Here is a 16,866-nt window from a genome sequence, read left to right as displayed (position 1 = left end):
CACATCTGCATCACCCGAACAAGCACGGGTTGATGTGAATTGATGGACAAGGGTCACATAGGTATGAACGGGCAACGAAAGGCGAGGAAAGCCTCCATAAATAAACAGCTCCCTAGCTTCCGTCTTTCTTTAAAGGCTTTAAGGAGTTTGTCAATACCTGCAACCTGTAAGTGGCCCCTACTTCTCAGTCTGTCGTCTGCTGCCCATAAATGGTTTTTAGATAAATGGCAGGACGGAATCCGCGGTTTTAAACAATAACCATATGGATGCTAAAATGGGGCACGGTCTGGTGGTGGGGGGGGGGGGGGGGTCTGGTGAGGATGGATATGCTGATATGAGCAGTCCCAGAAGGTACCGCTGATCAGCAGCAAGACCGTCATTGACTGCATGTAATTAATGCATCAGCATGCAGGTCTGACGGCTTTAAAAACATTTAGCTTTTAGATTAGGCTGTGTTGTGGGGGGGGGGGGCGCAGGTGTGGAGGTTTGGCGCAAAGTCGAGCAGGTGATTAGATTGCGATTAGTCAGGTTATTATGCCGGTGAAGACACCCAGCGCGGTGGTCTGGACTGATGCATTGAGGCTGGCAGCCCCCCAACTCCCGAGACCCGGGTCTGGGGATGCCGGAGCCCACTGCCCACAGGGAGGACACTCTCATCTGCCTCAGAGGCCACGTTGCTCAGCCTTCGCCCTTCAGCAGAAGCCGATGTGGGGGTTGGGGAGGGGGGCAGACCTGGGGGGTCTGCGTGAGGGCTTTGTGTGGTCGCCGTGGGCCCCTAATTACCCACTGCCCCGGGGCGTCAGGCGTGCGCACGCATGCCGACTCCCGCTTTACATCTACATGATGTAGACACTCTGCTCTGGGATGGCAGCTCACGCTTCGGCACTGAGTGATCAGCGCTGCCCCCGTCACACAGACTGTCACTGCTGAGGTGTTATGAGGCGAAAGAAACAAAAGCAAACTGCAGAGCCACTGTGACGGTCCCAAAGACTGCGGGGTTACTACACCCTCTTTAGAAATCAGCCCGCCTCTTAATGGCCTCCTTTCATCGCTCTTGGTGTCCTTAGGGTCTAGGGATGCTGTGATGACCAGTCTGCTAGGGACCATAAAATGGAGTCAGATGCCATGGCGAGCAAATCGCCTGGACAGACAGTAAAACCTAAGGCCTGTGAAGCCAAATGTCATTTGTGTTTATTGAAAACCAGAGAGACAACTGGGAAGGAAGGTCCTTGGCCTATTGGGAATGTTTAAACGTGATAGATTGATCTTTGCATAAAGGTCTGGAGGGGGTGTGTCTCCATTAACTATAAACACCCCCCCCCCCCCGCGGACCCAGTGTCACTGTACATGATGACACATCATTGGGGAACTAGGAACGGCTACTGTGGCATTTCTGTGTTACACATGTGCACTAGTGGCCAAAATTGTGGAAACACCTAGCATTTTTGGTATTATGCATAAATAATTACTGCACGAATATTGGCGGAAATGTTTATAAGCACTCAAAGAATGTTATAAATATCATATACTGGATGATTAAAGAAGTAACTAGAGTAACTGGGATAAAGTTCTACGATCTCTAAAAACTGGAAGTGTTTCACAATTTTGGCCTCTAGTTTAAGTGAAGAACCAAAACTGTATTGCAGTCTCAAGCCTGATTTGGGTCTCAGGAAAGGGCTATGAGGGCAGGAGGAGGCTGAGCGCAGCTAGTGGGAACACAGACGCGAGGCGGGGGGGGGGGCTTCTCACGTGCGTCATTGTTTTGTGGCAGGACAAAAGCCCCATTATTGTCAACCAGGACCCTGCGGACCTTTTGCTGTAATTCATTACAGTGTCCAAAAGCAGGTCACGTTCCCCAAGTAAACACAAGAACGCCAGTGTCCCAGTGTGATGGGAACCAATTTTATGTGTAACATTTTTTAAAAATAATAACCACTCAATCTTTTGACTCCATTTAATGGGGGTGGTCCTGTTAGCTGGAAAAGTTCTCTCTTATTCTTATTTTGGTCAATAATTTCTTTCCCTTGATTTCGCTCTTGATCCCCCCGCAATACAAATACAAGGGGTTCCAAATTATTGCGGAAGTGACATATCAGTAACCTTTTCTGCACAATACAAAATTACTATGATCTTCTTGTTTTTTGTTCATTTTCATGCCTCATGAAATGATAAAGGATTATTATAGAACGTTTTAGCCAGCAAATGAATCTTAGGAAAAGCACAGCGGCAAAAAAATCCACTGTTGGGCAGCAAATAAATTTTGAAACTAATGGTGTCCCTGAAATTCCAGAACATCTCAATGCAGGATCGTCCAGAGAAGTGTTTCTGATCCGGTCCCTGCGAACCCCCAGACGGTCCATGTTTTTGTCCATGTTCTGGACTGTCTGGCAGGGAGCCAGACTGGGAAACGCTGTTCCAGTGGCTGGCGGCTGTGTGTAGACCGACATGTCAGTCGCCCCTCCCCAAGGCTGAAAGAGAAGCATGGGCAATGGGCTCAGACATATGACAAGTGATCCTCAAACAGCGACCATGCTGATGAATGCTGGACTACACTGGAGGGTCCTGCTGGAAACACTTGTGTACAAAAAACAGCTTTAAGAGGCAAATGCAGCAGCTTCTAAAGAAATATGGGCAGATACTGTACATGCACTCACCATTTCAATGAATGAGAGAGTTGCCAAAGTAATTTCAAACAAGGGTTTATACATTAACATGTAACTATGTCTCTTTCTTAAAGCAACAAATACAACACATTTCTGTTTAGAGTCATTTATGATATTGAATGTTCAAAAACGGCTATCTACATAATAACGTGGAACAAAGTATTTCTTTCAGAATATATTAAAACTGTTGCTATTGTCAGGCATTGTTCCGTTCTGTTTACATCTACATTCAAGAAGCATTTTTGACAATAAAAAGTACCTAGAGTAAATGCTTTTTAGAATAAACCAAAATGGCATTTGCATCACATGAAAAATGGTGTGACAATGCAGACTTTATTTTGAGTTTGAGTCATATAAAGAAAAACGTGTTTGAAGATGTGTGACATTATTCTGCGACCCTGACCAGGATTAGCAGACGGGTGGCTGAATTGATGGATATATGGAAATATTGTCAAAATTTTAAATGCATTTAATACCAAAAGTCACTGGACATGCATGTCTGCGTTCTGTTTTTGAATATGCTGTACCAGAGCAGTATAAGCACATATAAAAAAATGAAGCACATTTACCCCAGTTTCCCTTTTGTTTATGTCAGTGGAGGGTGGGTGCAGGAGTTCACTGCTTTTCACAGTATTGCAGTTATTAATTGCTTTGTTGCAGCTGTTATTATGAGAGGACCTGCTTCACCTGCTGGCCCAGGTGTAAATCATCTGGCAACCGGAAGTTAACCCAAAAACCTTGCGGACACTGTAGGCCTACATGGACAACAGCGCCCCCCCTCCCCCAGCGAGGCCATTTGCAGAGATAACAGCGGAGATGTTTTATACGCTAATAAAAACAAGCATCATGATGAATAGCTGCAGTTAAAGTCGTTCCTGTGGTCGGCAATGAGGGCCTGTGTTCCTTATATAGACGTCCAGCGAGCAGATAGGCTGAGGACATGGCACACCCCCACCCCTTCCCCCCATCCCGCTGGGACGGCATCTGCTCCCCCTCGACCCCCCCGCTGTCTGGGCGGATCTCCTCCGGCCGCCTGGGAAACGAGCTGACGGGAGTCCGCCAGGACAGGCAGAAGGCACAGGGTGCCGGGCGAGCCAACGGAGGGTGGGGCCTCGCACCCGAACCGTGACGTGGTTTGCCTTTTCAGTGGCAAAAAGCTAAAAATTGCCACGGCGATGCCTCCCCTCTCTGGTGCCCGCTATTACCATGGCGATGTCTCGATTCTGCTCAGATGCATCATTGCCATGGCGATGTGGCCATTCCGCTGAGGTGCTGATGACAGCTCAATCATGCCGTCATCCCCCCTCCTCAATCATGCCATCACCCCCCCCCCCCTTTCCTTAATCTGGAGACTAGCTGGTGTATTAATCAGGGTGTGGGCCGTGTACTATGTGTGCGGTCACTGGAAGGAAGAGCCTTTTTATCTTAAGGAATATTCCATGTGGAAAGTGCAGCCTGGGCTTCTGGCTGGTCCCTGAGGAAAGCTCTCCTGTCCTCCACCCCAGAAGCAGCTGTATTCCTTCAGAATTAAGCCCTTTCAATCTGACTGGGGTTTCAGCATCCAGGCTACCTTGTGTCCCAGATTTAACTTGTTTGTCCCAAATTGTTCCAGATTGTTCATGTGATGACAACCAGTTTTCTTAGTACTATTTTTGTTGTTGTTGCTGTTATTATTGTTCTCCAAAGTCTAGTGATGGGGAAATTATGCTTCCAAACCAACTATTTTCAGTAATCCTCTGTCTGGGTTCTGTAGGTCTAAATGGGTCTGTGATTGGCGGCGCCCAGCGATCCCCCCTACTCCTTGTCTGAAAGCCTCATTTGTCTCATCACTGCCTTAAACCTGACAATTCATGATTTGCACTTTACTATCTCCATTGCAAGTTTGATTCTACGTTTGCTAGTTCACAATATAAATTATTCAACAGCGGCTATCTCATGATACATAGAAACAGCTTCTAGACTTGGACATGATGACTTTCTATCTTATAGTTTACTGCATTATGGGTGTTTTGTGGGTCAGCAGTGTACACTGGTGGCGGGCTTGACCCAGCCTAGATTGAGCTGTCTGCTTGTACCCCTTAGATCTGTCTGCCTCTTCTGTGTACACCTTTTAAACATTAGCGTGCATTCCCTTTAAGGATGTGTGTGTACACCCTTTAAGAATGGGTGTGTACACCTTTTAAGGATGAGTGTGCATGCCGTTTAAGGATGAGTGTGCACACCCTTTAAGAATGAGTATGCATGCCCATTAAGGATGAGTGTACATGGCCTTTTAGGTTGAGTGTGTATACCCTTTAAGGATGAGTGTGTACACCCTCTAAAGATGAGTGTGCAATCCATTTAAGGATGAGTGTGCATGCCCTTTTAGGATGAGTGAGCATGACGTTTAAGGATGAGTGTGCATGCCATTTAAGGATGAGTGTGTACAACCTTTAAGGATGAGTGTGCAAGCCCTTTAAGGATGAGTGTGCAAGCCCTTTAAGGATGAGTGTGCATGCCATTTTTGGATGAGTGTGCATGGCGCTTAAGGATGAGTGTGCATGCCATTTAAGGATGAATGTGTACACCCTTTAAGGATGAGTGTGCATGCCCCTATAGGATGAGTGTGTATGGCCTTTAAGGTTGAGTGTGTATACCCTTTAAGGATGAGTGTGTACACCCATTAAGGATGAGTGTGTACACCCATTAAGGATGAGTGTGCAAGGCCTTTAAGGATGAGTGTGCATACCCTTTAGGGATGAGTGTGCATGGCCCTTAAGGATGAGTATGCAAGCCCTTTAAGGATGAGTGTGTATGCTATTTAAAGATGAGTGTGTGTAATGGGCTTTCTCACACATGTTAAGGAGAGATCCCGTATTTCCCGTCTCTGTGTGTTAATCCACTGAAATCAGATCCTGTCTTCTCTCTCAGGCATTCAAGGAGATGCTGTATGCGGCCCAGGACCAGGCCCCCTCCATAGAAGGTATGGACCCCCACCCCCACAAGCATGCACACACCCTAGCCCAGTGCCCACACAGGATTCATGGCGCGTCATGCTGTGTTGGTCTATGGGCCCCCGGAATAAACTGTGGCTAAATATAGCAGGAATGGCCCCCCACCCCATGCCAGTGACCGTGCTCAGCCCCCGGCTATAATTACTGCTCTATGGCGGGATGGTGATACCCAGGCCAACGCGATTCCCACGCCTCAACCTGTGACAAGTTTAACCGAGACATGCCTATGGGTGTTTATTCAAGCTTTTATTGTCTGTAAATGTGAGGGCTGGTCTGCTTAGGCTGTTTACCTGATGCTATGTGGTCTGGCATCATGTTATCTTCCTCGTTGTTTGCCATACACTGTTGTGGAGACAGAAAAATATTCCACTGTGTAGAATATGACTGATAAGACTGAAATATGAGAGATACAAATGGACCTGAGCATCTCGGTGTCTGAGTTTGTCACATGTGGTTCAGGAACATCAGGAAGGGCCCAGATCCAGCCCCCCCAAGCTACCACCCCCCTCCCCCACTGCACACCTTTCTATCATGGCATGAGGGCCACCTTCCTCTTATGAAACAGCACCTACCTGGGTGGTGAGGCCATCAGTCTGATCCTCACCCCATGTCACCTCAGATCTCCATTGAAAAGGAAGATGAGACAAGTGTCTTCAGCAGAAAAGCTTCAAAAGAATGCAGAGCAGTTTGTCAAGGCATCACTCAGGCCTCCATCTTTGCAGATCTTTGCAGTCTATCACTAACACTTTTCAGACTGTTACCGATATTTGAGACCTTAAGCTGAGGGCATCTCCTGCATATCACGTGCGGTTAGGTTACACGCACTTACCCCACTGTAAGCATATCTTAGAGGATGCTGGATGTGGGTGTCTAAAGCTCAGAAGTGTATCTGTCTCCTGTAAATGGTCATTGGGAAAATGGCTTCCAGATATGAACTTATGTGTGAATGTGGATTCATTTATATTTCAAAACAATTTTTCTTAGCCAAACCAATTTCTTTTGCAAGGAGTCATAACCAAGAGTCATCTAGTGCATTTCTCAGCGTGGTGTGGTGTCCTCTGTCTCAATCATACATATATGCTTAGAGTGATTGTTTTTCCTGTATTGCCTTTTAACAAGTTTGGTTATTATTTCCACTCTTTCCTGTGACATCACATCCTGTGATCTCACATCACATGATCTCAATGGGAAGTTCCTGTTGGCATGGACACCACAGGAGTTCCGTCCTCAGAGGCTGGCTTACCGTTACAGCAGAGATTCATAGCTACCAGGAAAAATGACAGAAAAAAGGCTGTACAAACTGCTGGGCGTACAAAGCCAGAGGTTCACTTCATGGCATGAAGCTTCAGTGGCTTTTAAAGCTCTGGGCGGACAAGGCCTCATCCTGGGAGCCCTCGTGTTTGTCTTTAATATATTAGAACTGTGCTCTTTGCCGACTGAAAGGAGCCAGAAGGGAGGGATATTATTAAAAAAGCAGCCTGCTGTCTGCTACATTTTCTCTCCTGTATATAAGTATTTTTCCAACTGTGAATCTCCCTCCCTCTCCCAGGAAAAGCAGACATTTATTTCAATCTGGCAAAAGCCCCTCACATTCAGAGCTCTGTCCCCTCTGCTGAAAACCAGCCTCTTGGGGCTCCAGCCTCGCTCAGAGCCCTCCCACGGCGTGAAACAGCCCCCCCCCCCCCACCACCATCACCCACCGCTTTTCTCATTACCAAGATGGGCACTGCAGAACCATGGAGGTTTAAATGGAGCCAATTAAACGTATCTGCCGTTTTTAAGCAGCCAAAAGCACACTTTCTTTTAGTGTCACTCGAAAGAAAATTCAAACTCCCTACTCTTTAACAGGGTATTTCATTTCAGCCAATCCAGTTCGATTTAAAAGGGTCCATTTTAGTGAATATATCCAATAAGAGACTAATTAATTGGGATTGAATTTGTAGTGGCAGTATCCTGCTCTGGGGTATGATCTGGTTCATTTTACTGTGAGAATTTGAGCACCTCCTGCAGGTAGGGTTGCCAACTACATCTGCCTGTCTGACCCATTGTCCCACATGGGCAGCCATGCAGGTGGATCAAAGGCACGGGTGGTGATGCTTCAACCACGGCAGGTCACTGACAAGCAGTTTGTTTTTTAAAATGGCCCCAAAAGTCCTTAAAACGGTGGCAGCCCAGAGACCTGGCAGTACGGAGCGGTTTCCGCGCACGTCGCGTTATTCTGTCAGTGTGGCCTTTGGGAGTCTGACCAAACTGACGCATGGGCGGCCGACGCTGCGGCTGCCGTACAACATCCGTCAAGGCGCCATGGCAACAGCTGAGACACGGCAGCTCCGGTCAAATCCGAGGTGCTTGTGGTGACCCGCGGCAGAGCCCCGCCCCCCCACCTCAGAAATGGGGGCAGCGTCCTGAGAGCCAACCCCGCAGACCCCCCTCCGGCCGGAACATGGGCTGCAATGTAGCCTAATTAGATTATTGGTGATTTAGAGAGAGTAGCTGCCGGTCCCTGGGCCGATGGGAGCGCCCCGCTGGCCTTGGGTCCCCCTGCTCCCTGATTTCCCACCATTCCCTACCTCCTCTCTGCCTCCTCGCTCTTTCTGTTCTTCTCCCCATTATTTCCTTTTCTCTGTCTCCTTCTCCCCTTTCTCCTCTTTCTCTTTCCTTACCCATTCTACTTTCTGTCTTTCTCTACCCATTTTGCACTCTCTCGTTCTCTCCACTTTATCTCTCTTTTCTTTCTGTTTCCCTCTTTCTCATTCTTCTCTTCCCTCTTTCTCTCATCTCTCTCTACTCTGGTCTGTCTCCCTTTCTCTCTTCTCACCTCTCCCTCTCTCCTCCCCCTCCCTCCCTCTTTCTCCTCCTATTTTTCTTTCCCCTCCTCTCCTTCTTTCCTCTCCCCCTTCCCCCTCTCCCCCTCCTTCTCTCTTTCTCTCTCCCCATGTTTCCCTCTAACACCCACCCCCTGTATTTCTAAAGGCACACTGCTGCATACCATTATTTTGGAACCACAGCACCGCACTTGCCCTTGGCAGCCCCCTGGAGTGACCCCCCCATGACCCCCCCATCCCCTCCCACTGCATGAGCCTCAGCTCTGGTGGGGCTGCTGGTGAGACCACTGTCCAATCAACAGTCTGCAGTTTATTCCTATCCAAGGCTATTTTAACACTGATAACAGAAATGTCTGTGTTTGCAGCAATAGACCTTGGACACCATTCAGTGCTGACAGAATATTCATCCCTATTGCTGTTTGCAATTTTGCTTTTCTCTGCAGGTGAAGCCACCTAGTATTATTTACTCTATATAAATATTAAAAAATGTAATATGTAGGATTAGTTAGCATATAATGGCCTCAGTGATGCTTTCATAACTAGGGTCTTTGAGTAAAAAATACAAAACGGTACAGCAGACTGGCCTGTTTACCACTTGTATACATGCCACTTAATCCCCGCTCCACTCTGCCCAGTTTGGCCCCCCATGAAGGTCACACCGGCTCTGCTAAAGCTCTCGGGCCTCCACGTTCTCGTAACAGGGGAACAAAGGGCTTGAGGTTGGCCTCTGCGGCGATTCTGCGTCTCCCTCAGCCGGGTCGACGACAGCGGGAGACGCGGCAGCTGGAGAAGCCGTGATTCTGGGCAGGACGTGGATGTGAGGATGCCTGGGAATGGGGGACAGGGTGCTCCCTTTATTATTCTCTGTCCCGTACCCCCCACCCGTATGCATCCCAAGGAATGCTGTCTGTGTTCCCGAGTGGCACTGAGTCGCTATCAGAGGGAGCAGCTTGTCGCCTGCCAGGGAGCCGCTGGTGTAATTAACCCGCCGGTCGTCAGAAGCGGAGCATGGCGAGGGCCCCCCAGCTCAGCTCTCCCCGCACGGCCCCCCTCATGCAAAACCACCTGTACTGATTAAGAAACAAGCAGATTAAAGAGCTACACTTTCTATCCGCTGTCAACTGGCCCTTTAAGAAAGTGCGTTACGCTCAGCTGCCTGGCGCTCCGCCGCGTGGGCGAGCCGCCGATGCCCCGTTATTACGCACATTGGTATTCCAGGCATGTGTTTGCCGGCCGCCACAGCTGGTACTGCGCCGGACCGGGCCACAGGTCCCGTACCACCTGATCTGGGCTCTTTCCTGGTTCCAGCAGCCCAAGGACACCGGCAAGGGAGGGGCTGGTAGCCTAGCAGCCTGAATTGCCGCCCCCCCCAGCCTGAATTATTGATGAGCAGCCTTGCAAACTCCTCCCCCCCGTTTGGATCAAAATGTTAATTTCTCCTTGTTTGCGAATCTGTATTTTTTCCTTTGTCCACGTGTTGCGTGTGCAGCACAGGCGAGCAGCTCAGGGGGCAAAATTCACAGGCCCTAAGGTGGGGCTCGGCTGACGTGGGGGTCACCAGGTCAGGGTCGGCCCGCACTAACTGCCTGCTAAACGGGGGGGTGACAAGAAGTAAAGCATCTGCATGGAGCCTTGTAAATTTTGGGAGATTGATATGGTTTGCACAGTAACAGGCGGTGATTGAAGACCGGAGACGGGATGGGGTTAGGGTTGGGGGGATCAGGCTTTGAGGTCAGTGGCCCAGAGCATCAGTAGTGGGGGGGGGGGGGGTTCCCTACCCACTCTCCCCGGTTTCTTGGCTAATGCACAATCTATGTTATTTTCCAGCTGCAGTGCACAAAGCACCTAACAAAACAACAAGATGAAAGTGTCCCATCTATTATTCATCTATGAATTAGATCTCGCCTGGACGAATTTTGGGGAGGGGCTTCTGGGTGGCAGGGGGGACAAGCTTCTCGGAGTGGGGGTTGGGGCCACTTAAAATGTCAAGCCCTGCTTTCGGAGAACAAACAGGCTTTCCGGTCCCCCCGTATATGATCAGTAACACTGCGGAGAAGTTTCTCATCCCTAAAACACCTGTCTGCACGCATCTCGTCCTGCACTGTGGGAACTAAGTCAGCTTTAATTCCATGCGACACAGATTCAGCTGAATACTGTTGTAGCAGAGATCCAGACCAAACCGAATGTAGCAAATGAACATACCAATGGAATACTGCAGGGTCCATTTCTTCATTGTGCAATACTGATATATTGAAAGCAGATGCGCGACAGGGTGCAGCTAATCTTAAAGCTAACCCAGCCCGTTGGGCCTGCTGGTATTTCACAGTTGTTCTAAACACGATTATAGTTATTGTACTTTGCCCTATCATTGTCTTACTCCGGAAATCCTTTGAGATTCCAGCCTGGAAAACCAGCTGATGTAGCAGCTGTCCATAAAAAGGGATATAGTGCCCCCCCCCCCCCCACACACACACACACACACACACACACACATCCACCCCCACCCCACCCACCAGCTACTGAACAATTAGATATAACTGTGTTACAGGTGAAGGTTATGGAGGGTCAGATTAGCTACTTGTTAAGCTCAATTGTTAAAGGACAGTCTGCACTAATATGGTGAAGGAAGATGCCGTGTGACTTACTTATTGGCTTTGTCTGAGTGACAAGTGACATGCGACAGAAACCTTATGATGTGGTTTGTGATGTTGGATATATTTTCTAAAGTTTCACGAACAAGGCTGGTAATAATATGCACTGAATACACTGTTCACACATACAAGATTGTCTAGCCAATGAGAAGCAACGTGCCATTTTAAGGGACTAACAACAGTTCTGTTTGGACCAGTGTGATTGGTGGTATTCTGCAGGCCAATAAGCACTGGGTGCTGCCATGATTATTATTATTATTATTATTATTATTTATTATTATTATTATTATTATTATGATAACCATCGCAGAATTTGAGTAATGCAGCTTCAGAGTGACATCAAAAGGAGTGATTTCAGTCAGAAATGCATTTCTGTACATGATGTATCAGAAGGACTGAGTCTCACCTACATTGAATACAGGCGACATGGTCTTAGTGTAAAAAAATACCATGGTAGATCAGCTCTAAGGAGTAACTGAAGATTAACTGATGAAAACTAATCTGAGATCAGAGAAAAGGGAAATCTGGACTAGGCCTATACATACTTTTACTGTGTATATTTACTTAAGTCAGCACCAGATAAAATCCGCTTTGCTACTAGAGGTGCACACAAATAAATCGGGCTGCGGTCTGTCGTTAATCGTTATTACGGTCCTCACTTGTGCTGCCACGGAAAATTGCAGGAAAGCAGCCCTTACAATTACACTCACGCTATAAAGGCGAAGCGTAATGCGTGCTCCGGTATGGCAGCGCGGACGCTGCGACTTGTAGATGCTGCTGTCATTAGCGGGTAAGGAGTAGGTGACAATGCGGGGTGCATTCAGAGGTACAGACTATAATTTCCAACATTTTGATCAGATTAGCAATTTTCAAATTACAGTGGGAAATACAACTTTTTGACTTTTTTTAGGTTTTATCTTTATTTATAAAATAAACTATTCTGTTTCTGTTCCGTTTCATTAGGTATGATTGTTACTGTACGACGGCAGTAATATAATTTAATGTGGAATATCAGTAACAAAATCAGGATTTAATCCTGAGGCGTGGGGCAGTTTGGTACTGAATATGTTGTTAAATTGACCTAATATCGCTGTACGGCTTTGCGTGATAACGATCCTGCATGCAGCATAGAGCTGCTTGCTGTTCATTCGTTATTTTATATAATTATGTACATTTTATGCAGAGTGGGTGCCCGAGCAAGCAGGACTGAATTAAACAGTGTGTGATTGCGACGTGTGTGAGGTTGGGGGGGCAGGCGTGATATTAGAGGGCTATAGGAGATGCCATATGTCCGGGTTTTTCAAGGATCGCTCCTTTCCAGGGGTCGCAAAATGCAATCAGGAATATCTTCGTCCATTCTCCCCCGGCATTTATAAATAAAATCTCTTAGTTTAACAACTGGACTTTTATGCTGCTATAATATTCAGGCATGGAAAATGCAGTCTGATATGGGGTTCATTTAGAGTGCAGCGAAAAATCCCGAGTCATCGATGGCGGAAAACGGCGGATCTACTCCCGGTTGCAGTTTGCGGATTAGCTGGCGTGGAAAAGCTGTTTCCCAAGCAGCATATCTTTATTCAGTCTGATCCCTGTTTGAGAGCTGGGAAAGCCGTGTCCTTCGGAACCCGTTTCCGCGACAGACATGCTGGTTGACCCGCCCCGTTCTCTGGAGGCCCTTTCTATCAAGCAGCCGGCGTGGATGGTCTGCAGGGGTTTACATTTAATTTATATTCTAATGGGCCCCGTCAGCAAGGCGATGTCTATGATTTGAAGTGAAGAATGGCCTTGGCAGCAACAGACAGGTCCCATTTTAAGGAATAAAACCATGGGGACGACCTCGGGTAAACGCATTTGGCAGGATTCAGCCCCTCTGTTCCAGTGCGTCGTCAGGTACCTAAAGAGCAAGCTTGTTCAATCATTATTTGCCCAGCGGGCAAGTGCTGTATTTTTTCAAGCTGATGAAGAAAACATTTTATTTTTGCTTTCTGTTATTTTTCTCCAATGTAAATGTTATTGCGGTGGAGCGAAGTGAGGGGATTACAAATGATCGGAGTCTGGCAACAAGTCGCCTCGATAATAGGCTACTTTCGCCCCCCCATAATACGCTAACATCGGTCATAATTTTAAATGACTATTCTCAATGAGGAAGGAAGGCTTTTACGACTGATCAGCTCTCTGCGATCTTAATGGATTAAATAATAGGTCTTAATAATACGCTACTTTTATTAGGCCTAATTTTTATATCATAATGTACCATGAAAATTTTAGCCCTTATTTGTGAACATAGGCTACATTAAATTTTAGCCCCTGATAAATATTAAAAGTAACCATTATTGGGTCTGGATTCGCACTTTCATTATGCGTACGCATACACTGCACTATTTTCTTGAAGACACAATCATGAGTTCATTAAATATCTAATATATTCCTGAAGTCGTAAATAGCTTGTGTCCCGTAGGCCTGTAGCGGTACTTTCCCTACCAATGCGGATATTCTGTGAAAGTAAAATTTTTCTTTATCCCGACCTGATATTAACGTTAGCGATATTTCAGTAGGTTGCTTGTTAGTGGGAATTTTGTCGACCTTTGTCAAAATCGACCTTTGCTCTGTGTATTAGGCTATATTATCATATAGAACGTACCAGGCCTATAAACTGATGTATATTGTCATATTGCCTTTCTGCTGAAAATGTAGGTCTTCCCGCTGGGAAAAATATGTCAAAGTAGATGCAGACCAAGGGCGGACTTACCATCCGGCAAGGGTAGGCAGCCGCCCGGGGCCCCCGAACACTAAGGGGCCCATGGAGACAGACTTCCCAGGCGTTACATTCAAGGATATAACATATATATATCATCATTTAAATGATAACAACATGTATGTTATTTGCATCCTTAATGAAATTTTCAGGATAGACGAAGTCGCCCCCGTTGCATCTGTAATGGACTGTGTGTGTATGTGTGTGTTTGCATAAATGTACACATTCATGTCTAGCGCAATAAATTTGCTATGCAAGAACTTTTTGTATCTGCATCACATTCAGTATATAATAGGCGTATTTTGTTTTGATGCGTATTTGGATCCGTACTAAATGTTGTGCATTCATTAGCGGTTCAATTCAGAAAAGTATATGTAGCCTAAGTGGTATGAAATAAAGTCGCTGCATATAAAAAATTACTCGATATTACTCTTCATTAACAAAAAAACACCAGGCAGGGGACTGGGGGTGGGGGCGGCTACCCCGTGTTGGATCCCCCTTTCCAGTCACTAAAGATCATGCAAAATATATCGAGGAGGACCGAACGAAGAAGGGAACCCACTAAAAGGCGATGGGAATGGTAAGGTAACACGTCAGCAATTAAAGACACGTAACTTGTTGCAGGATCGAGTGCCAAAAATGATACTGATACCAGTGAAATGAATAATGATTGAATCTCATAAACGTTTAATCGGAATTGTTTTTAGGCTATAAGGCACAGATTCAAAGCCGATTACAAACATAGGTTTCAAATTGAAACGTAGCGTTAATTGCTAATAATAGTAGGTGTAACATGGTCTAGAATAGAGGTAAATGTTACCAAAATTGCCTTCTTTGTTGTTGTCCTAACTAAACACACAGACATGGCTGTCCGTGGGCCTGTACGGATAGGTGGATACTGCTGGGCTGGATTTGTGCCATAGTTTGGTGTTTGGAATCAGGCCAGCGAAAATAGTTTTCCTTGAGCTGTCATTGAATCTATTTTTAAGCGAGTGGGGCTCCATTATTAACATCAGAAGTAGACAATCTAAGAATTGAAATAAGCAACTATGGGCTATTAAATCGCTGTATATACATTTTATGTATTATTCTTATTAATAACAATCATCATTAAAATGCGATTTTAAACGGTAGGCTGTCATTGAGGGTTGTGTGTCGTCTTTTTTTTCTTTTTTTTTTTAATGATTTCGAGAGGTATTTTCGAACAGCTATTATGCAGTGATAAAATCACACCAGTTACTGATGCATGGAAACGATCCAAAACTCCAAAAATCAACACAACACTATGTTCTGCTTTTGCAGGCAGTGGCTATTTTTGCATGCGACTTCTATGTTTTTATCGCAAATGCTCTGATCTTTATTGTACGAATTTATGACACTGTCATACAATTTGTGACACTGCTTAACTTCGGCATTTAGTCCTAACGATCTCTGCCATATGGTAGGCGGGGGGAAATGCATATTTGATTTTACATGCCTGTGGATAATATACGCATGATCATAATTAATAATGCCCAGTTAATAGAGAACTACGCAGGGCAGCCTCATGTGCAGACGGCCGTAAAACCGAGGGTATCCTTATGAGGGCAGCTTTCGGTGAGTGCCAGCGCGGTTCGGCCCATTAAACAGCAACATAATTCCCTTTGTACATAAAGGACAGCTTTATTCCGCACAAATGGCTTACGATAGTGGCCTACAATTGGGTTTATTTTAGAAATATTTTCATGGTGCAGATATGGCCCTAGAAATATATCATATTCGGTCATGGAAATGGACATTAAAAATGTAATTCGCTAATTTAACATGCATTTTTAAGTTTATCCAAGCATTTCAAAAAGGCCATAGCACATTGTTATTGTTATTATTATTATTATTATTACTATTATTATAGGCCTGTCTGTTGTGTGAGTGCATGTGACTGAGATGTAATGTTACCTCACACCTCCGATCTTGCCCATGCTCTGAATGTGAAGCTTGTGTGTCTTCCCTGTGTTCCACTGACATGCTATTAGGCTAATTGGCATCTGATTTAAACTGGGCTACCTTAAATCTGGCAAGTTATCCGGCTAAGCAAGAATGGCTTTGTGGTACAGACCCCAGGTTCACAGTCCTGTTAGCCCGTACCTTGTTTTCAGGTTTGTGGTTCTGATAGACCGTACCTTGTTTTCAGGTTTGTGGTTCTGATAGACTGTGCCTTGTTTTCAGGTTTGTGGTTCTGATAGACTGTACCTTGTTTCCAGGTTTGCAGTTCTGTTGGCCAGTAGGAAAACCTGGAATTGTGAGTGGGATGCTCTGGTTCAGGGTGATCTGTTTTTGGTATTGGATCTGGAGTCATGTTTGTGATAGAATACTGGGTCCAGAGCAAAGCCTGGTGGGCAATCTAAATAAAACTGAAGTCCCTCGTTCCCAGTTATGAACAAAGTCACATGGACCCTGCTCAGTCTGGTGATCAGCAAAGTTGTGATGCAGTTGTACTATAGGGGAGCAGGACAGAAAAAATGGAAAACAGGGGAATGCTGCCTTTGTACCAGGTTGGGCTTTTCCCTTGCATGTGGTCAGCAGATAGATTATGCATATAACATCCCAGCATACTTAGCGTTGTGCATAATTGGCAGACGGGACTGGTTGCCAGTAATAATCACGAGCATTACTTGTAATAGAAGTGGAAACAGGGGACCTCAGTGATTTTTAAGGGGGGCTTTTTGGAGGAATTTGATGGGAGCCCTTTTTGAATAGAGGAGCTGATGGTCTGTAAGAACATCATGTCGAGGTGGTCCTCTGAAGGAAGGTCACCGAACGATGAAAACGGTGATGTACTACAGGTCCACTAGAACCAAATGTGTATAGAACTAAAGCTTAATTGAGCATGAACTTCAAGGCACACAGCTGGTTTTATGGAGATATGGTCCGTGAGGAGCTCAACACAGGGGATCACTGCAGCACAGCGTCCATCATAACGCACCCAGTGGTGCACATCTG

The 16,866-nt window shown here is 46.0% G+C and overlaps 1 protein-coding gene and 1 long non-coding RNA gene across 2 annotated transcripts in view; one reads left to right on the top strand and one right to left on the bottom strand.

Moving 5' to 3' along the window:
- The window catches only part of xpr1a (xenotropic and polytropic retrovirus receptor 1a), a 74,635-nt gene that overhangs the window by 2,872 nt on the left and 54,897 nt on the right, over positions 1-16,866 (top strand). The window contains exon 2 of the mRNA XM_023813312.2: positions 5,574-5,625. Within this exon, the coding sequence (XP_023669080.1) occupies positions 5,574-5,625 (52 nt within the window). The remainder of the gene's footprint in view (positions 1-5,573; positions 5,626-16,866) is intronic.
- On the bottom strand, positions 1,970-6,254 carry LOC111844653 (uncharacterized). Its single transcript, XR_002838444.2, has 3 exons — positions 6,229-6,254; positions 5,947-5,998; positions 1,970-2,468 (listed from the first exon to the last, which is right to left on the bottom strand). It is a non-coding gene; the product is annotated as an uncharacterized lncRNA (long non-coding RNA).

Source organism: Paramormyrops kingsleyae, chromosome 15, assembly GCF_048594095.1.
Source record: "Paramormyrops kingsleyae isolate MSU_618 chromosome 15, PKINGS_0.4, whole genome shotgun sequence".
NCBI lineage: Eukaryota > Metazoa > Chordata > Actinopteri > Osteoglossiformes > Mormyridae > Paramormyrops > Paramormyrops kingsleyae.
The sequence above is the reverse complement of the archived record's forward strand: the minus strand, read 5'-3'. Positions and strand labels throughout refer to the sequence as shown.